Source organism: Heptranchias perlo, chromosome 1 (assembly GCF_035084215.1).
Source record: "Heptranchias perlo isolate sHepPer1 chromosome 1, sHepPer1.hap1, whole genome shotgun sequence".
NCBI classification, from domain to species: Eukaryota; Metazoa; Chordata; class Chondrichthyes; order Hexanchiformes; family Hexanchidae; genus Heptranchias; species Heptranchias perlo.
The window spans coordinates 96,046,223-96,065,179 of NC_090325.1; the positions used below are offsets into that span (position 1 = coordinate 96,046,223).

The 18,957-nt window shown below is 40.6% G+C and overlaps 1 protein-coding gene across 1 annotated transcript in view; it reads left to right on the forward strand.

Annotated features, from left to right (window-relative positions):
- The window catches only part of arap2 (ArfGAP with RhoGAP domain, ankyrin repeat and PH domain 2), a 332,431-nt gene that overhangs the window by 219,133 nt on the left and 94,341 nt on the right, over window positions 1–18,957 (forward strand). The window contains exons 17-19 of the mRNA XM_067988973.1: window positions 5,875–5,977; window positions 7,318–7,516; window positions 18,147–18,210. Coding sequence (XP_067845074.1) covers window positions 5,875–5,977; window positions 7,318–7,516; window positions 18,147–18,210 — 366 coding nt within the window. The remainder of the gene's footprint in view (window positions 1–5,874; window positions 5,978–7,317; window positions 7,517–18,146; window positions 18,211–18,957) is intronic.

An 18,957-nucleotide genomic window follows, 5' to 3' on the forward strand; every position in this document is an offset into this window, starting at 1 on the left:
CGTTCATGGGATGTGGGCGTCGCTGGCAAGGCCGGCATTTATTGCCCATCCCTAACAGCCCTTGAGAAGGTGGTGGTGAGCCGCTGCCTTGAAACGCTGCAGTCCGTGTGGTGAAGGTTCTCCCACAGTGCTGTTAGGAAGGGAGTTCCAGGATTTTGACCCAGCAACGATGAAGGAACGGCAATATATTTCCAAATCAGGATGGTGTGTGACTTGGAGAGGAACGTGCAGTTCATGGTGTTCCCATGTGCCTGCTGCCCTTGTCCTTTGAGGTGGTAGAGGTCGCGGGTTTGGGAGGTGCTGTCGAAGAAGCCTTGGCGAGTTGCTGGAGTGCATCCTGTGGATGGCACACACTGCACCACAGTGTGCCGGTGATGAAGGGAGTGAATGTTAAGGGTGGTGGATGGGGTGCCAATCAAGCGAGCTGCTTTGTCCTGGGTGGTGTTGAGCTTCTTGAGTGATTTTGGAGCTGCACTCATCCAGGCAAATGGAGAGTATTCCATCACACTCCTGACTTGTGCCTTGTAGATGGTGGAAAGATTTTGGGGTGTCAGGAGGTGAGTCACTCACCGCAGAATGCCCAGCCTCTGACCTGCTCTCGTAGCCACAGTATTTATATGGCTGGTCCAGTTAAATTTCTGGTCAATGGTGACCCCCAGGATGTTGATGGTGGGGGATTCGGTGATGGTAATGCCGTTGAATTTCAAAGGGAAGTGGTTAGACGCTCTGTTGTTGGAGATGGTCATTGCCTGGCATTTGTCTGTCGCGAATGTTGCTTGCCACTTATCAGCCCAAGCCTGAATGTTGTCCAGGTCTTGCTGCATGCGGGCTCGGACTGCTTCATTATCTGAGGGGTTGCAAATGGATCTGAACACTGTGCAATCATCAGCGAACATCCCCATTTCTGACCTTATGATGGAGGGAAGGTCATTGATAAAGCAGCTGAAGATGGTTGACCCTATGACACTGCCCTGAGGAACTCCTGCAGCAATGTCCTGAGGCTGAGATGATTGGCCTCCAACAACCACTACCATCTTCCTTTGTGCTAGGTATGACTCCAGCCACTGGAGAGTTTTCCCCCTGATTCCCATTGACTTCAATTTTACTCGGGCTCCTTGGTGCCACACTCGATCAAATGCTGCCTTGATGTCAAGGACAGTCACTCTCACAGTCTGATCCCACCTAATACTGTACTATTACTTGCTTTAGTGCTATTTTTCTCCCCCGATTCTTTGTGCCCCTTCTTTTTCCTTTGCACTGCTACATCCTGGTGCCCCTCCTCCTGCCAAATTAGTTTGAACCCTCCCCCACAGCACTAGCGAACCTCCTCGTGAGGATATTGGTCCCAGCTCCGTTGAAGTGCAATCCATCCACCTTCCCCAGAACTGGTTCCAATGCCCCAGGAATCTAAAACCCTCCCTCCTGCACCATCTCTCCAGCCACGCATTCATCTGCTCTATCCTCCTATTTCTATGCTCACTAGCACGTGGCACCGGGAGTAATCCAGAGATTACTACCTTTGAAGTCCTGCTTCTTAATCGCTTTCCTAACTCCTTAAAATCTGCCTGCAGGATCTCATCCCTCTTTCTATCTATTGGTGCCAATATGGACCACGACCTCTGGATGTTCACCCTACCCCAGAATGTTCTGCAGCCATTCAGTGACATCCTTGTCCCTGGCACCAGGGAGGCAACATACCATCCTGTAATCACGTCTGTGGCGGCAGAAACACCTGTCTGCTCCCCTAACTATAAAGTCCCCTATTACTATTGCTCTCCTGACCTTTCTCCTCCCCCCCGGCGCCACACCCCCCACCACCCAGTGCAGCTGAGCCATCCATGGTGCTGTGGACTTGGCTCTGGCTGCACTCCGCAGAGGAACCCTTTCCCTCACCAGTATTCAGAACTTAATACTGGTTAGACAGTGAGGTGCACTCAGGGGACTCCTGCACTATCTGCCTGGTCCTCCTGAAACCTTTTGATAAAGTAAATAAGGAGAAACTGTTTCCAGTGGCAGAAGAATTGGTAACCAGAGGACACAGATTTAAGTTAATTGATAAAAGAACCAGAGGGAAGATGAGTTTTTTTTGGGCAGCGAGTTATGATGATCTAGAATGCACTGCCTGAAAGGGTGGTGGAAGCAGATTCAGTAATAACTTTCAAAACGGATTTGGATAAATACTTGAAAAGAAAAAAATTGCAGGGCTATGTGGAAAGGGCAGGGGATTGTGATCAATTGGATTGCTCTTTCAGCAAGCCAATACAGACACAATTGGCCAAATGGCCTCCTTCTGTGCTGTATCACTCTATGATTCCATGTACCACCTCATATTTACTGATTTTTGAATTCCATCTGTCACTTTTTTGCCCATTCCATCATCTTATAAATATCACCATGCTGCTTTCTTTGGTCCTCAGCATTATTTACTATGCCTATTGTTTTAGTATCATCTGCAGTTTTGGACTGCACTCCCTCAAGTCCTTTATCCAACCATTGGTGTGCTCAGTGAACAGAAGTGGTACCAGAATAGCATGCTGTTTATATTCTTACCTATTCTTTTCCTCCCTCTGCTCTGAATTTCCACTCTAGGCAAATTCCCATTATGGAAGCACTGTTTTCATAATGTCCTCACTTCACTGTGGTGTGCTCTCCTTTCCTCCATCCTCCTTGGCTGCTGCTCCTCCATTATTGTTGCAAACAAAGGAACACCCATTGGGAATCCCATGCTTGGTCCTCAGAACGTCTCACTGTGAATGGGCGGAGTGATTGGCTGACATAGTGGAGTCAATGAGTTGCACTGTGTCGGCCAGTAAGTTGGAGGTGAGGCGGGAATTATGACAACAGTCTATTTTACAGCAAACAAAGACTATTTACTCAGCAAACAGCAAAGTAAACAACGTCTATTTACCAAGTCTATTTAAGAAGTTTCTCTACGAACTGCAGCAAACAGTACTCGTGACCAAAACCGCAGCAACTTCTCCCAATAAAAACGCGATGATTTCTTCAGCAAAATGCAGAGAATGAACGAAAGATAATACAACTTATGTATGTAAAATCACTCCCAATTACTTATAGCAGTGCAGTCTCTAGGTGTGATTGACGGGGGAATTACCCAATCATCTTTATTCTAGCCGGGAAAAGTGGTGTCACTATATGCAGTTGTGAACGGTGGCAAAACTATCTCTCTGGTCCCAGTCCCACAGGCAGTCAGTGAGAAGTCAAATGTTGACTTTCCCAGCTCCAATAATTAGTTGTCAAAGTTCCTGCACCTTTCGGCTTAGCTGCTACTGGCAACAGGTATGCCTTGTTTATCTGGTTCTAAGTCACCCCTGACACATTGTGAGCATGATTTCTGAGTTTCCAGCATGCCAGTGCCACTGGCCCTCATTTTAATATGTTAATGAGCTCTGTGAGGACTTGGTTGGTGGATCATGGAGAGGCCCAAACAATCATCAAGAATTCGGTTGCATTAATTCTGTAGTAGAAAACCAGTGGAAATGGCTACCGCCTCAATTTGCAGACCTAAAAATTGTCTTGTATCAACTCTGCACCAGAGAAATGCCAAAAACATTGAGGAACTTTACATCGAGTTACGAGCACAGGAATAGGCCATTCAGCCCTACTGGTCTATGCCGGTGTTTATGCCGTACACGAGCCTCCTCCCTTCCTACTTCATCTACCCCTATCAGGATACTCTCCTATTCCTTTCTCCTTTGTGTGCTTATCTAGCTTCCCCTTAAATGCATCTATGCTATTTGCCTCAATTACTCCTTGTGGTGGCGCATTCCACATTCTTACCACTCTTTGAGTAAAAAGGTTTCTCCTGAATTCCCTATTTGATTTATTAGCGACTATCTTATATTGATGACCTCTAGATTTGCACTCTCCCACAAGTGTAAACTTTTTCTTTATGTCTACCCTGTCTTACCTTAAAGACCTCTATCAGGTCACCCCTCAGTCTTCTCTGTTCTAGAGAAAAGAGCCCCAGCCTGTTTAGTCTTTCCTGATAAGTATATCCCCTCAGTTCTGGTAACATCCTTGTGAATCTTTTTTGCACCTTCGCCAATCTCTCTATATCCTTTCTTTAATATAGAGACCAGAAATGTACACAGTACTCCCAAGTGTGATCTAACCAAGGTTCTATACAAGAATTACATAACTTCTGCTTTTCAATTAGAAATGAACCCCATTGCTTGGTTTGCCTTTTTCTTGGCCTTCGCTACTTTTAGTGATTTGTGTATCTGTACCCAGAGATCGCTTTGCTCCTCTACCCCATTTAGACTTATTATTCAAGCAAAATGTGGCCTCCTTATTCTTCCTACCAAAATGCACCACCTCACTTATCTATATTGAAATTCATTTGCCAATTACACGCCCATTCTGCAAGTTTATTAATGTCTTCTTGCATTTTGACGCATTCTTCCTTTGTATTAACTATACCCCGAATTTGGTGTTTTCCGCAAATTTTGAAATTGTACTTCCGATTCCCGAGTCCAAATCGTTAATGTAATTGTGAGCAACAGTGGTCCCAGCACCGATCTCCCTACCTAACAGCGCTGTGGGAGAACCTTCACCACACGGACTGCAGTGGTTCAAGAAGGCAGCTCACCACCACCTTCTCAAGGGCAACTAGGGATGGGCAATAAATGCTGGCCTTGCCAGCGACGCCCACATCCCACATGAACGAATAAAAAAAATCCCTGTGGAACACCAATTCCTACCTTTTTGCCAGTCTGAGTAGCTACTCATTCCTTACTCTCTGTTTTCTGTTTTGTAGCCAGCTCGCTGTCCATTCTGCTACCTGCCATCTGACTCCATGTGCTCTGACCTTAGTCATGAGTCTACTATGTGGTACCTTTATCGAAGGCCTTTTGAAAATCCAAATACATTACATCTGCTGCATTACTTTTGTCTACCCTTTCTGTTACATCTTCAAAGAATTCAATAAGATTGATCAAACATGACCTTCCCTTTTGAAATCCATGCTCACTATTCTTTATCATATTTTCGGTTTCAAGATGTTTCTCTATTACATCTTTGAGTAAGGATTTCATTATCTTTCCTACCACCGACATTAAGCTAACTGATTCACTGGACTTGTTCTATCTCCCTTTTTAAATATAGGAATAACATTAGTTGCCTTTCAGTCCTCTGGCACTATTCCCTTTTCTAATGAATTTTTATATATATGTATTTTGTGACCTGTAAATTCGAATAACATCTATATCCCTTATGGTGGTCATTTGGCTACATATCTTGATATCCTGAGTAAATTTAATGCTATTACGAGAAGTATCCTTTTTTTCTGGTTCTATCCTACAACGATCCATGTGCAACTGTTTAGTGCCGTCCATTTTTCTTCAAGTTTGGTGCTGAAATGTATTTGTGTCATTGTGTATGGCAGTACTGTATATAGTGAAAATGCAGTTTGATGATGACACAAAAGATGTCAACTCTGATGTAACTGCAGAGTGTTTATGTTCAACATATATTTATGTTCTACATGCTTATGCCACAGTGGTATGCTGTTGTAATGAGGCTGTTCTAGTTCATTCCAGATTGGTTCAACATTTAAGTTTCTGAACATCTAATCTTTGCTGCACAAAATATTGAAATTTGGGCTTATTATCAGAGGCTTTAGAAAAGGGGGATTAGCACTGCTGCAGAAGTTTATCCAAAGTTCATTCGGTACAAAATCTAATTAGAAGTCAACGTACGTGATCATCTGACAAAGACTTCCTTCAGTCCACTTGAAATCCAGTGTGTGAGAATATTAACATGCTTGCTTTCGGCTTGAAACATTAACGTTTGCGAAGTAGCCTCGGGTGCCTTATTTTTACAAGCTTCTAATGCTGTTCTTCTTGTTTGCTTCAGGGTAAGCTATACCTTTGAGATGTATTTGCTGTCAGAACGTGTCTTCTCCTTTGGAACTGATAATATCGAAATTCTAAAAGACTGGACCCGTGCAATATCCAAGGTGAAGAAAAATCTTAAAAATATATTTTATATGTTGAAAATGCCCAAGGCATTTTAGATAACATGGGAATTTACTTTTTTGCTCCTGAGTCCTGTGATTTTGCATGTTTTTACCATTTATAAATGTTCAATATGTTTCTGGCTCCGTCAATGGCATTAAAATGGCAAAGTAAGATATTCTCAGTTCATATAATAATAAAAATATAATAGCATCTACAAATTTAGGAGAGTCTTATTTCAAATTAAATTGAATTGAGCCTATGACAGTAACGTTATAATCCATGTAATAAAGTTTAGAAACTAGAATGAAATAAAACTATGACATCCCACCTTTTCTAACTGGATTTTCTTTGTAGCTTAGTAGTGTAATAGTAAGAACACTCAGTCACAGTTCAGAAACCACAAACCTTGAGCCCCAGGGCTGCCTGACATTTCAATCTGCTGCCTCAGTTGTGATGGGGTACATCAGTTACCAGTTTAATTGCTACCTGGAGCACTGAAAGATGATGGAAGTTGCTTACAAGATAGGTTACAAAGGAAAACCAGGAAGAATAATGAACCTATTTGTGCATAGAGATCACATCTTGTATCTAATCAGTGATTAATTAGCATGCTTACTAGCTTTACTAATTTTAACATCTAATGCCTAGAGATTAATGTTTGCCATATTAGTGGACAGATACATTGCATATGTATTAGAGTCCTCTGTACACTATAGTAAATGTATTAGCGCCTGCATGGAAATGGTGGACACAGGAATGTCACATGACCATGTTAAGTATGTGTCTGCTGATATTGTCAACAGTACTTTCCAGGCTTAAATGGAAAATGTTTTGATACACTTAAGCTGCTTAATACTATGTGAGACCCTTAATAGCACAGATGTACCCAACACACAGGCTTTGTACAGCTGGCTGCGACCAGAAGAGAAACGTGCCAGGATTCACTAACAGTGACCAGGAAGGAAAGTTTTTTTTTTGAACCAGGAGTTCTAGGTGGAAGCTTCAGTGAATTCAATATCCACTGACTTAGCAGAAGCAATGCCCCAGGAAAGAACTTATGCATATCAAAAAAATCTTGATTTTTCTATACAACACTATACAGAATGCAATTTGGTTGAGTACAGAACAGCCACCATAACTGTTAAAACACATGTTTTGTGTGCTACATCCAACATATCAAAACTATTTTTTGTAAATGTGTGATGCCAATCAGTTAAATTAGAAATGTGGGATAGATATCGTGTAATCTCATTATATTAATATTGTGCTTTTTTTTTTTGGCAGAAAGCTATTGTAATCCTCCACAGTTAAAGTTTCCTGATTGACTTGTGTTTTCTAGTGTTTTGTTCCTGCAGTAGTAGAAAATCTGTCCAAGAGAGATTATGAACTAATTGGTCGACTCTACTACAAGGATGTACGTAATCTAGAACACTGGCGAGCAGGCTGGTTTGCATTAGAGAAATCACGACTCTGCTTCTGTCCTGAGCAGGACATGGCTGAAGAGGATTCAGTCCATTTAAAGAGGCTGCAAGAGCTTAGTAAGATTTTGATATATCACATTTACTAGAATCATAGAATTATCTAATTATACAGCACAAAAGGAGGTCTTTCAGCCCATCGTTTCTGTACCAGCTCTCTGAAAGAGTTATCCAGTTAGTCCCACTCCCTTACTCTTTCCCATAGCCCTGCAAATTTTTCCTTTTCAAGTATTTATCCAATTCTCTTTTGAAAGTTACTATTGAATCTGCTTCCCACTACCCTTTCAGGCAGTACATTCTAGATCATAAAAACTTGCTATGTAAATTAAAAATTCTCCTCATCTCCCCTCTGGTTCTTTTGCCAATTATCTTAAATCTGTGTCCTCTGGTTACTTACCCTCCTTCCAGTGGAAACAGTTTCTCTTTATTTACTCCCATCAAAGTCCCTTATAATTTTTAATACCTCTATTAAATCTCCTCTTAACCTTCTCTGCTCTAAGGAGAACAATCACAGCTTCTCTAGTCTCTCCACTAGTTTACTTTCAGGTTATTAAAACATTGCTGTTAAGTTCATTTTTAAAAATATGCACTGTAATTTGCCACTTCTCATCTCTCCCAGTAAGCAAAGTTATCCTAAAAATGTTACATGGTTCCTAAATATATCTGTTCATACTGTGGGGGCAGAATTTATTAGGATTTATTTTTATGGTGCTGTGGCCTAACATCTCAACCTGTAAATTATCATGTCATAACAATGCACAACCGAGGACCATCTAAAACATCTACTTTTATTTAAACCCAAAGTGCAGATCAGCACATTCTGAGTTTCTGCAGTGATATTTATGATCTTTTAATTAATTATAATACATCATGTTTCAGTTTTGGATTGAAAATATATTTTTTCAAAAGTTGAGCTTTAATATTAATGTATTTTTAAAATTAATTTTAATATCACATTTAAATAAAGAGAATTTGGGTTCATTTGAAAAAGAGATCAGAATTGTTAATGCATATTGTGGATGACCATGAGCTTCTGGGGAAATGTATAATTGCTAGATGAAAGGTTGTGCTCATTTAACATTTGATGAGCACCAATGTTACTTATCTTAATACTCGATGATTACTAAATGTAACTTTTCCACTTGTTTTTAATGCTAGACTTTGGTGTTGTTCTAATAAGAAAGATAGGACTTGTATTTATAGGGCACCTTTCACTTCCTCAGAATGCCCAGAGCACTTTGCAGTCAATAAATTAATTTTCAAATCTAGTCAATGTTGTTTTGTGAAGAAACTTGGCAGACAATTTGCACACAAGAATATTAAAGACGAATTAAAGTGCCTGGACAGCAATGTACACAGCGTCCGAAATAAAATGGGGGAACTGGAGACCACAATCCGTAGCGAGGAACCAGATGTAGTAGGAATAACTGAATCATGGCTACATAAAAAATAGGACTGGAAACTAAATATTGCAGGTTATAACATAATCAGAAAGGATAGGGAAGGAAGAAGGGGGGGTGGAATAGCTGTACTAATTAGAGATAACATAACGGCAGTAGAAAAAAGGGACTTAACTATCAGAAAGATAGAAACCAAACCCATATGGATTGAAATAAAACATAACAATGGATCAATCACATTAATAGGAGTATACTACAGACCACGTAATAATGAAAAGTAGGTGAAGGAAGAAATACATAAGCAAATATGTGAAATGATTAAAGGACATAGTATGATAATCATGGGAGATTTTAGCTACCCCCAAACAAACTGGCAAGAAGAGGTACATGGAAAGGAGTTTTTACAATGTGAGCAGGACCCCTTCCTTACCCAGTATGTAGAAAGTCCAACAAGAGAGGAAGCACTGCTGGATCTAGTACTGGGACATGAACCAGAACAGATAAGAGAAGTAAGCTTCGGGGAACATCTAGGCAATAGCAATCACAACAGAATAAGGTTTAAGATAAAGATTGAGAAGGAAGCTGATTTTAAGTGGATGAGAATGGAACTAGGGAAAATAAACTGGAAAAAATTACTGACAAAGAAAGAAATGAATATCAATGGTAAACATTTAAAACGTGATCACTAGAATCCAGAAAAATATATCCCACTAAAAAAGCAAGAACAAACTAGCCAGTAATGACTCACCAAGGATGAATAAAGAAATAGGGACAAAATTGAAACTAAAAAAAAGGGCATACACTAAGTAAATAGACAAGAAAGGGGACAATGACAAAAGGGAATACAAAAAGTTTAGGCAAGAAGTCAAAATGAGAATTAGGAAGGCAAAGAGAGACAACAAAATTAAATTATCAAGGAATATAAAAAAAAAACAAAGCATTCTACAGACACATAAATAACAAAAGATAAATCAGTATAGGGATAGGGCCACTAAGGGGTACACACTATAAACTCGCAGGTAATGACAGCGAAATGGCAGAAATATTAAGTAATTATTTTGCCTCAGTATTTGCCAGGGAGACTAACATTGTGGGCATGACATTAGAAGAAGAGATCAAAAAAGATATAAAGACATTTAAGATAGAAAGAGGGGAGATAATTGATAAATTAATCAAACTTAGAGAGGAAAAAAACCCATGATTGCATCCGCACATATTTTAAAAAAGTTACGGAAGAGATAGCAGAGGCACTATTGTATAAAAATTCATTAGAAAAGGGAATAGTGCCAGAGGACTGGTGGACAGCTAATGTGATTCCTATATTTAAAAAGGGAGATAGAACAAGTCCAGGGAACCGTAATCCAATTAGCTTAAAGTTGGTGGTAGAAAACATAATGGAATCCTTACTCAAAGATGTAATAGAAAAACACCTAGAATCCGAAAATATAATAAAGAATAGTCAGCACAGATTTCAAAAGGGAAGGTCATGCTTGATCAACCTTATTGAATTCTTTGAAGAAGTAACATAGGGTAGTTAAGGGTAGTGTAGTAGATGGAATATATTTATATTTTCAAAAGGCCTTTGATAAGGTATGGGCATTGTAGACTTATGACAAAGGTCAGAGCATGTGGAGTTAGGGGACAGGTTGCAGAATGGATAGCAAGCTGGCTACAAAACAGAATAGAGGTTAAAGGTAGTTACTTAGACTGGCAAAAGGTGAGAATTGGTGTTCCACAAGGATCGGTACTGGGACCACTGTTGTTCACCGTTTACATAAACAATTTGGACTCTGAAATCGGAAGTACAATTTCAGAATTTGCAGACGTCACCAAATTGGGAGGGGGTGGGGGTATTGTTAATACTGAGGAGGACTGCGACAAGATGCAGGAAGACATTAATAAACTTGCAGAATGGGTGTGTAATTGCAAATTAATTTCAATATAGATAAGTGTGAGGTGGTACATATTGGTAGAAAGAATTAGGAGACCACATATTCCATGGAAAATAAGAGCCTAAATGGGGTAGAGGAGCAGAGAGTGTTAATTGTATCTGTGATTTATATCAATTATTGTTAATTGTATTCAGGTGGTGATCAATTGGGAACTCTATCCATTTATAGGAGAGCTGATCTGGGGTGTGGTGTGGTGTGGGGTTAATGTGGAGCTTTGTGAATAAAAGTTTGGAAGTAACTGAAGACTAGGCTCTAGTAGTCTATCCTTCACCACATGGCTATCCAATTTATAATAGGGATCTGGGGGTACAGATGCACAAATCATAAAAGTAGCGTTGCAGGTTAATAAGGCCATTAAAAAAGCAAAGCACTGGATTTCATTTCTAGAGGGATAGAATTGAAAAGCAGAGAGGTTATTTTAAACTTGTATAGAACCTGATTTAGACTACACCGTGAACAGTTTTGGTCTCCATATTATAAAAAGGAAATAGGAGAAGGTGGGAAAAAAGATTTACTAGGATGATACCAGAACTGTGAGGTTGTACCTATCAGGAAAGACTGAACAGGCTGGGGCTCTTTTCTCTGGAAAAGAGAACACTGAGGGGTGACCTAATAGAAGTCTTTAAGATTATGATAGAGAAGATGTTTCCACTTACAGGGGAGGCTAGAACTAGGGGCCATAAATTTAAGGCAGTCACTAATAAATCCAATAGGGAATTCAGGAGAAATTTCTTTCGCCAGAGAGTGGTTAGAATATGGAACTCACTACCACAAGGAGTAGTTGAGGTGACTAGCATAGATGCATTTAAGGGGAAGCTAGATAAGTACATGAGGGAGAAAGGAATAGATGGTTATGTTGATGGGGTTAGATTAAGAAGGGTGGGAGGAGGCTCGTGTGGAAAATGAACACTGGCATGAACCTGTTGGGCCGAGTGGCCTGTTTCTGTGCTGTACATTCCATGTAATTCCACAAATAACAGTAAGGTAATGACCAGTCAACCTGTTTTAGTGATGTTGGTTGAGGGATAAGTTTTGGCATTGAAGTGTCAGCCTAGATTATGTGCTACAAGGTCTGGAGTAGTCCTTGAAAGTACAACCTTCCGACTCAGAGGGGAGAGTGCTACCACTAAGACAAACTGACACTGACAGATACATTTTGAATGACTGACTGTACCCTTCCTTTCACCCATAGATTTTTGCTACCACTGTAACAAAGTCACATTCTACCTCATGGCTTGCTCTTGGTCTCAGGACCACACATACCCAGTAAGTTATCCTCAGCCAGTCAACTAGCTTACTATTTCCCAGAGTCCATCCTCTACAATGTCACTCCTGCACAATATTATGATCAGGGCACCTGCACAAAAATTGCTAGCATTTATGCCAGGAGCAGAAGAGCTTCAGGGGTTGCACCATGATGTTTTGTATCAATCCAAAAAGTCTGTACCAAATATGAATGATGAATCTTTGCACACATGGGGATAGAATTTCCACAAGTTTTCTCCAGAGATCCCGCTGTAACTTGGACAGAAGATCGGTGGAAGCCCGGGAGAAAATGACCATTTATGCCATTTCTCCGGATTTCAGCCAAAGTTATGGCAGGAGATTAGAAAACCCCTGCGGAAATTCCCAGTTGCATTTCTCCTACTTGTACAGATTTTTCCTGGGGCGTTGTTGGAACTTAGAATTATCCTATCTGTTTAGCAAATCAAATAAAGTTGACCATCACTTGCTGAAAAGGGTTAAAATAGCATTCATTAAATTCATAGGCCTAGAAACAATCCCTACGCTGGAACGAGTAGGCCTGAGGCCCACCCAATATTGGGTCTCAGGTCTCGTTTACGTCAGACTGCTGAGCTTCAAATGCCTGCTGAGCATCCCCAGGCAGCTTGCCGGTGAAGACTATTTGAATTTTCGGATAGGTCTTGGAAGAGAGGGGGTGACCGGGAGATGGGGGTCAGTGACCAGGAGGAAGGATGAGCCAGCGATCGTAAGTGGGGTCAAGCAGTTGCCGGCAACAGCCCGAGATTTTAATGAGGAGCCAGGAGAAGCACTACTGCACCTCTTGGCTCCGTATTAAGAACATAAGAAATTGGAGCAGGAGTATGCCATACAATCCCTTGAGCCTGCTCTGCCATTCAATAAGATCATGGCTGATCTTTGACCTCAACTCCACTTTCCTGCCTGATCTTCATATCCCTTGATTCCCCTAGAGTCCAAAAATCTACCCATCTCAGCCTTGAATATCCTCAACAACTGAGCATCCACAGCCCTCTGGGATAGAGAATTCCAAAGATTCACAACCCTCTGAGTGAAGAAATTCCTCCTCATCTCTGCCTTAAATGGCCGACCCCTTATCCTGAAACTATGCCCCCTAGTTTTGGACTCTCCAGTCAGGGGAAACAACCTCTCAGCATCTACCCTGTCAAGACCCCTCAGAATTTTTTATGTTTCAATGAGATCACCTCTCATTCATTCTTCTACACTCCAAACTTATTCAGGTAAGTATTTTTACCTTTCTAGTGGCGGTCAGCAGTGGTTCCTTTCAATGGAAAGAAAAAAATAAACAATTATTCGCTATTACGCTGCCCGATTGCGCTGGTTCATGGAAGATTTTACGTTTGTGATTATGCAGATTAATTTTAGCAGAAACTTGAACCATAACCTAACCAGTGCAATTTCCCAGTTGGCCCAAAGTGGAAACTCTACCCCAATGTTTTTGTTTTACCCATCTCACTTGGATTTACTTTTTAAAGATAAATACTGAAAATTACCCGGGAAATTATACATCAAACATGCATTAGGCTATGGGGACATGGGTTCCCTGTTTGCAGGACAATATAAATGTTTCTGACCTTTTGGTGCTTTCAGCAATCATCTAGGATAAATTTGACTTGTTCATCCCTGACATCACAGAATCACAGTTTCCATTTGCTGTCACCGATTATACCTCCTGCTTGAAATAAAACTAGGCTGAGACCTTATACCACATTTTTAAAACCACTAATTGTGTTTCATCTACTTTTTATTTTATTTATTCTCGGGATGGGGACGACACTCGCAAGGCCACATTCATTGGCCATCCCCACTCGCCCTGAGTGCTGATGGGCCGCCTTCTTGAATCGCTGCAGTCCTTGTGGTGATGGTACTCCCAGAATAGTGTTTGGTAGGGAATTCCATGATATCGATCCAGCGACGATGAAGGAACGGCTATTCATGTCCAATCAGGATGATGCATGACTTAGAGGTGAAAGTCTTCCCATGAAATGCTGCTCTTGTCCCTGGTAGAGGTTGCAGGGGAGGGAGGACTTTGTGAGTTGCTCTTATTCCATCTTCATCTTTGTCCCCCATATTTAAGTTATCTTCTTCCCTCTCTTCGTCTTGCCCCAGCACATGCTATCCTCTGGCCCAAAGGGAAGGCAACTTTTGGACATCAGGTTAGTATTATTTCTGTCAGAGCAGTAATTCGTATAGAAAATTACAAATGTAAACTCATGCCTTACCATTTACCTGTTGGTAAACCAATGTACTGTTGACACAGAATGTCTCCATGTTCTACCTACCTTCATTTTTTGAAACTTCCCTTCATACAGCGACTACTTCTTCCTTGTCCTGACACTGCCTTCATTTTACAGCTGTTTCATTTTCTACCATCAGTATTCATGCATAAAGAACAGTTGAAGCCAGATGTGCTATAGTGCATTTTAATTTTTTTGTGGTAATCAAGCTGAGGAATGTAAACAAAAGAAAAAAACCTACAAATGCTGGAAATTCAGAACAAGTTCATCAGCATCTGTAAAGGGAAAAGGCAGGTTCTGTCTTTCCTCTTTACATATACTGACAGGCTTGCTGTGCATTTCTAGCATCTTCTATTTTTATTTGAGAAATTTTGACCATCACATTTTTCAATTATGAGCACCCCTGCATTCATAAGTCAGGTGTAGCACATCGTGTGCAGAGTAAAGCCCCCACTTCCATTCTGCCCTAGCTACAACCTCAGAAGTTTCCCCTACTGCACCAGTGCGAGCTTTTCCAAATTCCTACACCAGACATACTTGTAGTCTCTCTGAGACTGCTAATTTCTATCCAGTTATGAGCAGCTTTTGTATTGCATGCCCACGTTGAAACTGTCAACATTTCAAGTGAGACCATTATAGCCAGCGCAGAGGGGAGATTTTCATCCCTGCAGTTTGGCTATATTCAAACCTATTAGCTTTCAGAAAGACTGTCAGACTGGTTCTACTGATGATGCGTGGGGAACTCTTTGTACTTCTTGGACGGTGAACATTGGGAGATAAGGGAAGACTTCGCTGCCGCCATTGCGGCTAGTGTGCCTTACTTGGAGATGTCTGGTATTTCGGGCCATGTCAAGAGACTTAGGAGCAGCCAGAAGAACTGTTCCATAGTTGCCTTATGTCTGTTACTCTTCCTTTTCTCTCCATTACTCTCCCTTTTGATTACATTCAGCTTTTCTCTTTGTTTCTGCATGTTACTCCTATTCTTGTATTTCTGTCTTACCTGTTAGTCTCTTTTAGTCACAGTTTCCCTGTTACTCTACCTGTGTCTGTTATTGTGACACCTTTTCTCTGTTCCTCTCCATCCTTGTGGGTCTGTTCATTTGCTCTATCTTTCTCTCCCCTTCTCTCCTCTTTTCTCTCTTTCCCCCTTGTCTCTTTTTTGATGTCCTCTTCCTAGGATCAGGACTGCAGGAGAGTGGGCAGTAGTTAAAGCTGATACTGACGGACAGAGAGGAATGCAACTGATAGTATTTGCATGCTTTTAGATTGCTGAACATGTTCTTGGGACATAGGGTCTGAGATGGGCTGGGACCCAGAGTACAGTGGTGTGGATGTGCCTGTGGTGTCTTCAAGTGGGAGAAAATGCAAGGGACAAGGCTGTTGATTTTGCGTGGAGTTCGGGAATGGGGGGATGGGAGTGATTGGAGGTGGGAAGGGGAAGTTTGTAGAGCACTTTGAGATTTTTTTGTAAATTATTGAATTTTTATGGTGCTAACTGCGAGTTTAACTTTGAGTGTATATGGTGGGACAGTCGGGGAACTCTCATGGTTGCTGTATGCTACAGAAAATTTTGTTTTGGTAGAATGTAGTTGGTTATTTTTGACTGAATTAATCGGAAATGATACTAAAGGGGTGATCCTGGGAGTTGATTGTCCCTGGTAACATCTGGACCTGATTGGTTCCTGGTTCTGGGACCTGATTAGATAAGTTTCTATGATCGAATGGAAGGAACTGTACAGCTCTGTGACCTTGAGATTATGCTATGTAATAATTTATGAAGACTTAATGTATTTATCGACATTACTTTGTATGCTATTTTAACAGCAGTGTTAACCTGTTCATTTTAAATACAAACACATTGGGCCGGAAATTGCTCCGAGTGGGGAACCAGCAGTGCTCCCTGCTCGTTAGATTTAAAGTCGGCCACTAACTTACTGCATTCCTTTTTGCGGCAACTTCCTTGAACTGCTAGTTCAAAAAATATCAGTTTTTTTTTTCCCGGGCTGCATGAGTGGTGAAAGGATCTCTAAGTCCCTCCAACCAATCAACTTGAAGCAAGCCAAATTGTGAGAACCAGGAAGTGCAGTTCAATCATAAACCGCGCAAACTAACAACCAGGAAGTGCCAGACATGGTTAGTAAATGTACAATAAAATGAGATAGAGAAAGCAAAAAAAAAGAGGGTAAGATTAAAAGACTCAGACAAAAGAAACAGAACGAAAAAGTAAAAAAAGTTTTAATTTTTAATTTTTTTTAAATGTCCAAACACTATTAAAATCAGGAGTAATGAGACTCTACATTTAAAAAAATTAATTTTTATTGCCAGAGAGGTTGTTTGGCAGTCACTAATACTTACCACGCAGTTAAAACTTAGTTTAGATGCAAAATAAAACTCAGTATACCTGTTTTGTGGCGAGATTAGTTCATTTCCAGCTGGTAGGTGCAACAAGTTGACGCTGGTCCATTGGTTGCAGCCCCGAGGTCCGTTTAACGTGTAGCTGACGGATCAACAGTGAACCAGGAAGAGCAAGTTCCGATTTCCACGTTTGCACATGTTTGGGTTGGTTGCCGGAACTTGCTCTTCGATGTTGCCACTAATAATGCTGAGCGCTGTTAGGCTCACTGTTATTTTAAAAGAAATTTCTGGCCCATTAAGCTTTCATATGTTAACATCAGACAGCAGAATTGCAAGATCTATGACACCACAGCATACAGGCATAATGATTTACGTAATATAGCTACACAGATCGATTCAGTATGCATAAAGATATGTAGCTGTGCAATGACCCAACATTGAGTCAAATAATAAAGGTTAGAAGTAGTGTACCTAAAATAACAACTAAAACTGTATATAAGAGGAAACTTTTTAACATGATTCTTAATTCTGAAGAAAACTTTGTGCTTTTTTTAAATTACTCTCCTAATTTTTTTTTTCAATCTGCCCTCCCTTCCTATCCTGAAGGTATTGACTTATCATTAGAGTACAGTTCCTTGAGGACTTTAGTGCCTCTCCCAAGTGGCTGTTGTTCATGTGTGAGCTGAGACAATGAATGTCGACAGCCATTGTGACCATGAAGGCATCACAGCTGAGGCTGATACTGTTATCACTCAATGTGTGCACACATGAGCATTTCCAGCAGTGGTTACTGATAGCGATTCAGAGTGGGAACCATGAGGTGGCAGCCATGGCTCAGTGGTAGCACTCTCACCTTTGAATCAGAAGGTTGTGGGTTCAAGTCCCACTCCAGAGACATGAACACAAAAATCTAGACTGACACTCCAGTGCAATACTGAGAGAACTCTGCACTGTCAGAGGTGCTGTCTTTCAGATGAGATGTTAAACCGAGGCACCGTCTGCCATCTCAGGTGGATGCAAAAGATCTCATGGCACTATTTCAAAGAAAAGGGGAGTTATCCCTGGTGTCTTGGCCAATATTTATCCCTCAGTCAACATCACTAAAACAGATTATCTTGTCATTATCACAAAGCTGTTTGTGGGACCTTGCTGTGTGCAAATTGGCTGCCACATTCCCTACATTACAACAGTGACTACACTTCAAAAGTAGAAGTACTTTTGGCTATAAAGCGCTTTGGTATGCCCTGAGGACGTGAAAGGCAATATATAAGTGCAAATTTGTTCTTTCTTTGACTTTTTCTCTTCTTCTAATGATAGCATCCGTATGTTTGTTTTAACTCAGCACAGTCTGAGGATCAAAGCTTGGACCTTCACTGGATAGACCTGCTGGGCCATTGGGGAAGCATCATACTGATTTTCAATAAAGATGTCCAATTTTCATCTGTTCCTCTCATTCTATTCACAGCTGTCAGCACTCAGATTGAACATAGTGAGAAGAGGGATGCCTTGTTACTGGTGGAAAAAGGAAGGTAACTAATTAGTTTAAATTATACTTAGTCCATCTATATCTGTAAAATTCTTTGCATGTACCAAGTATCCAGAATCCTCCTAATATGCTGTGTAGCTCCGTGCTGATTTATCTCTTTTTAGGGCTTTTTATCAGTATTGATGTAAAATGGCAGCTGCTGAGTTAGCTGGCTAATTAGCTGTATTCTTTTCAAATGTTTTAGTGTTTTAAAACATTGCCCATTATTTTAGGAAACTGCAAATTATCATTGTGAAAAATATATTTTATTAAATCTATTTTCAACCAAAGCACACTTTTCTAACTGTGCTGATCTTTGGCTAATATTTACTTATTTAGATCTCAATGTTGTGTGGATAGTATTAATTATTGGTTTCCTATAGTATGAGTGTAACACTTTAACATAGTCCAATCCCCTCAATGAGATTGCTGCCTTGATGTACCCAGATACATTGTTAATTTACACTGAATATTTTACTTCATTAATCGGCTGTTAATTATTTCTTGACATATTATACAGTTATTGTGTTCTAAATGTATATACATCACACATCAGCAAAACAAAGCACACCGACTGCCAGTATCCATTAGAACAGGCACTGCCATCAAAACCAAATCAACTCGAAAAGTTAAATCACATCTATGGATGTCGTAGTACATATTGTATGGAGCATAATGGAGGGTGTGGGAATGAGTACAAGCAATAATCTCACTAAGGTGATCAAGTGAGAAAGTGGAACAGTGAAGCTTT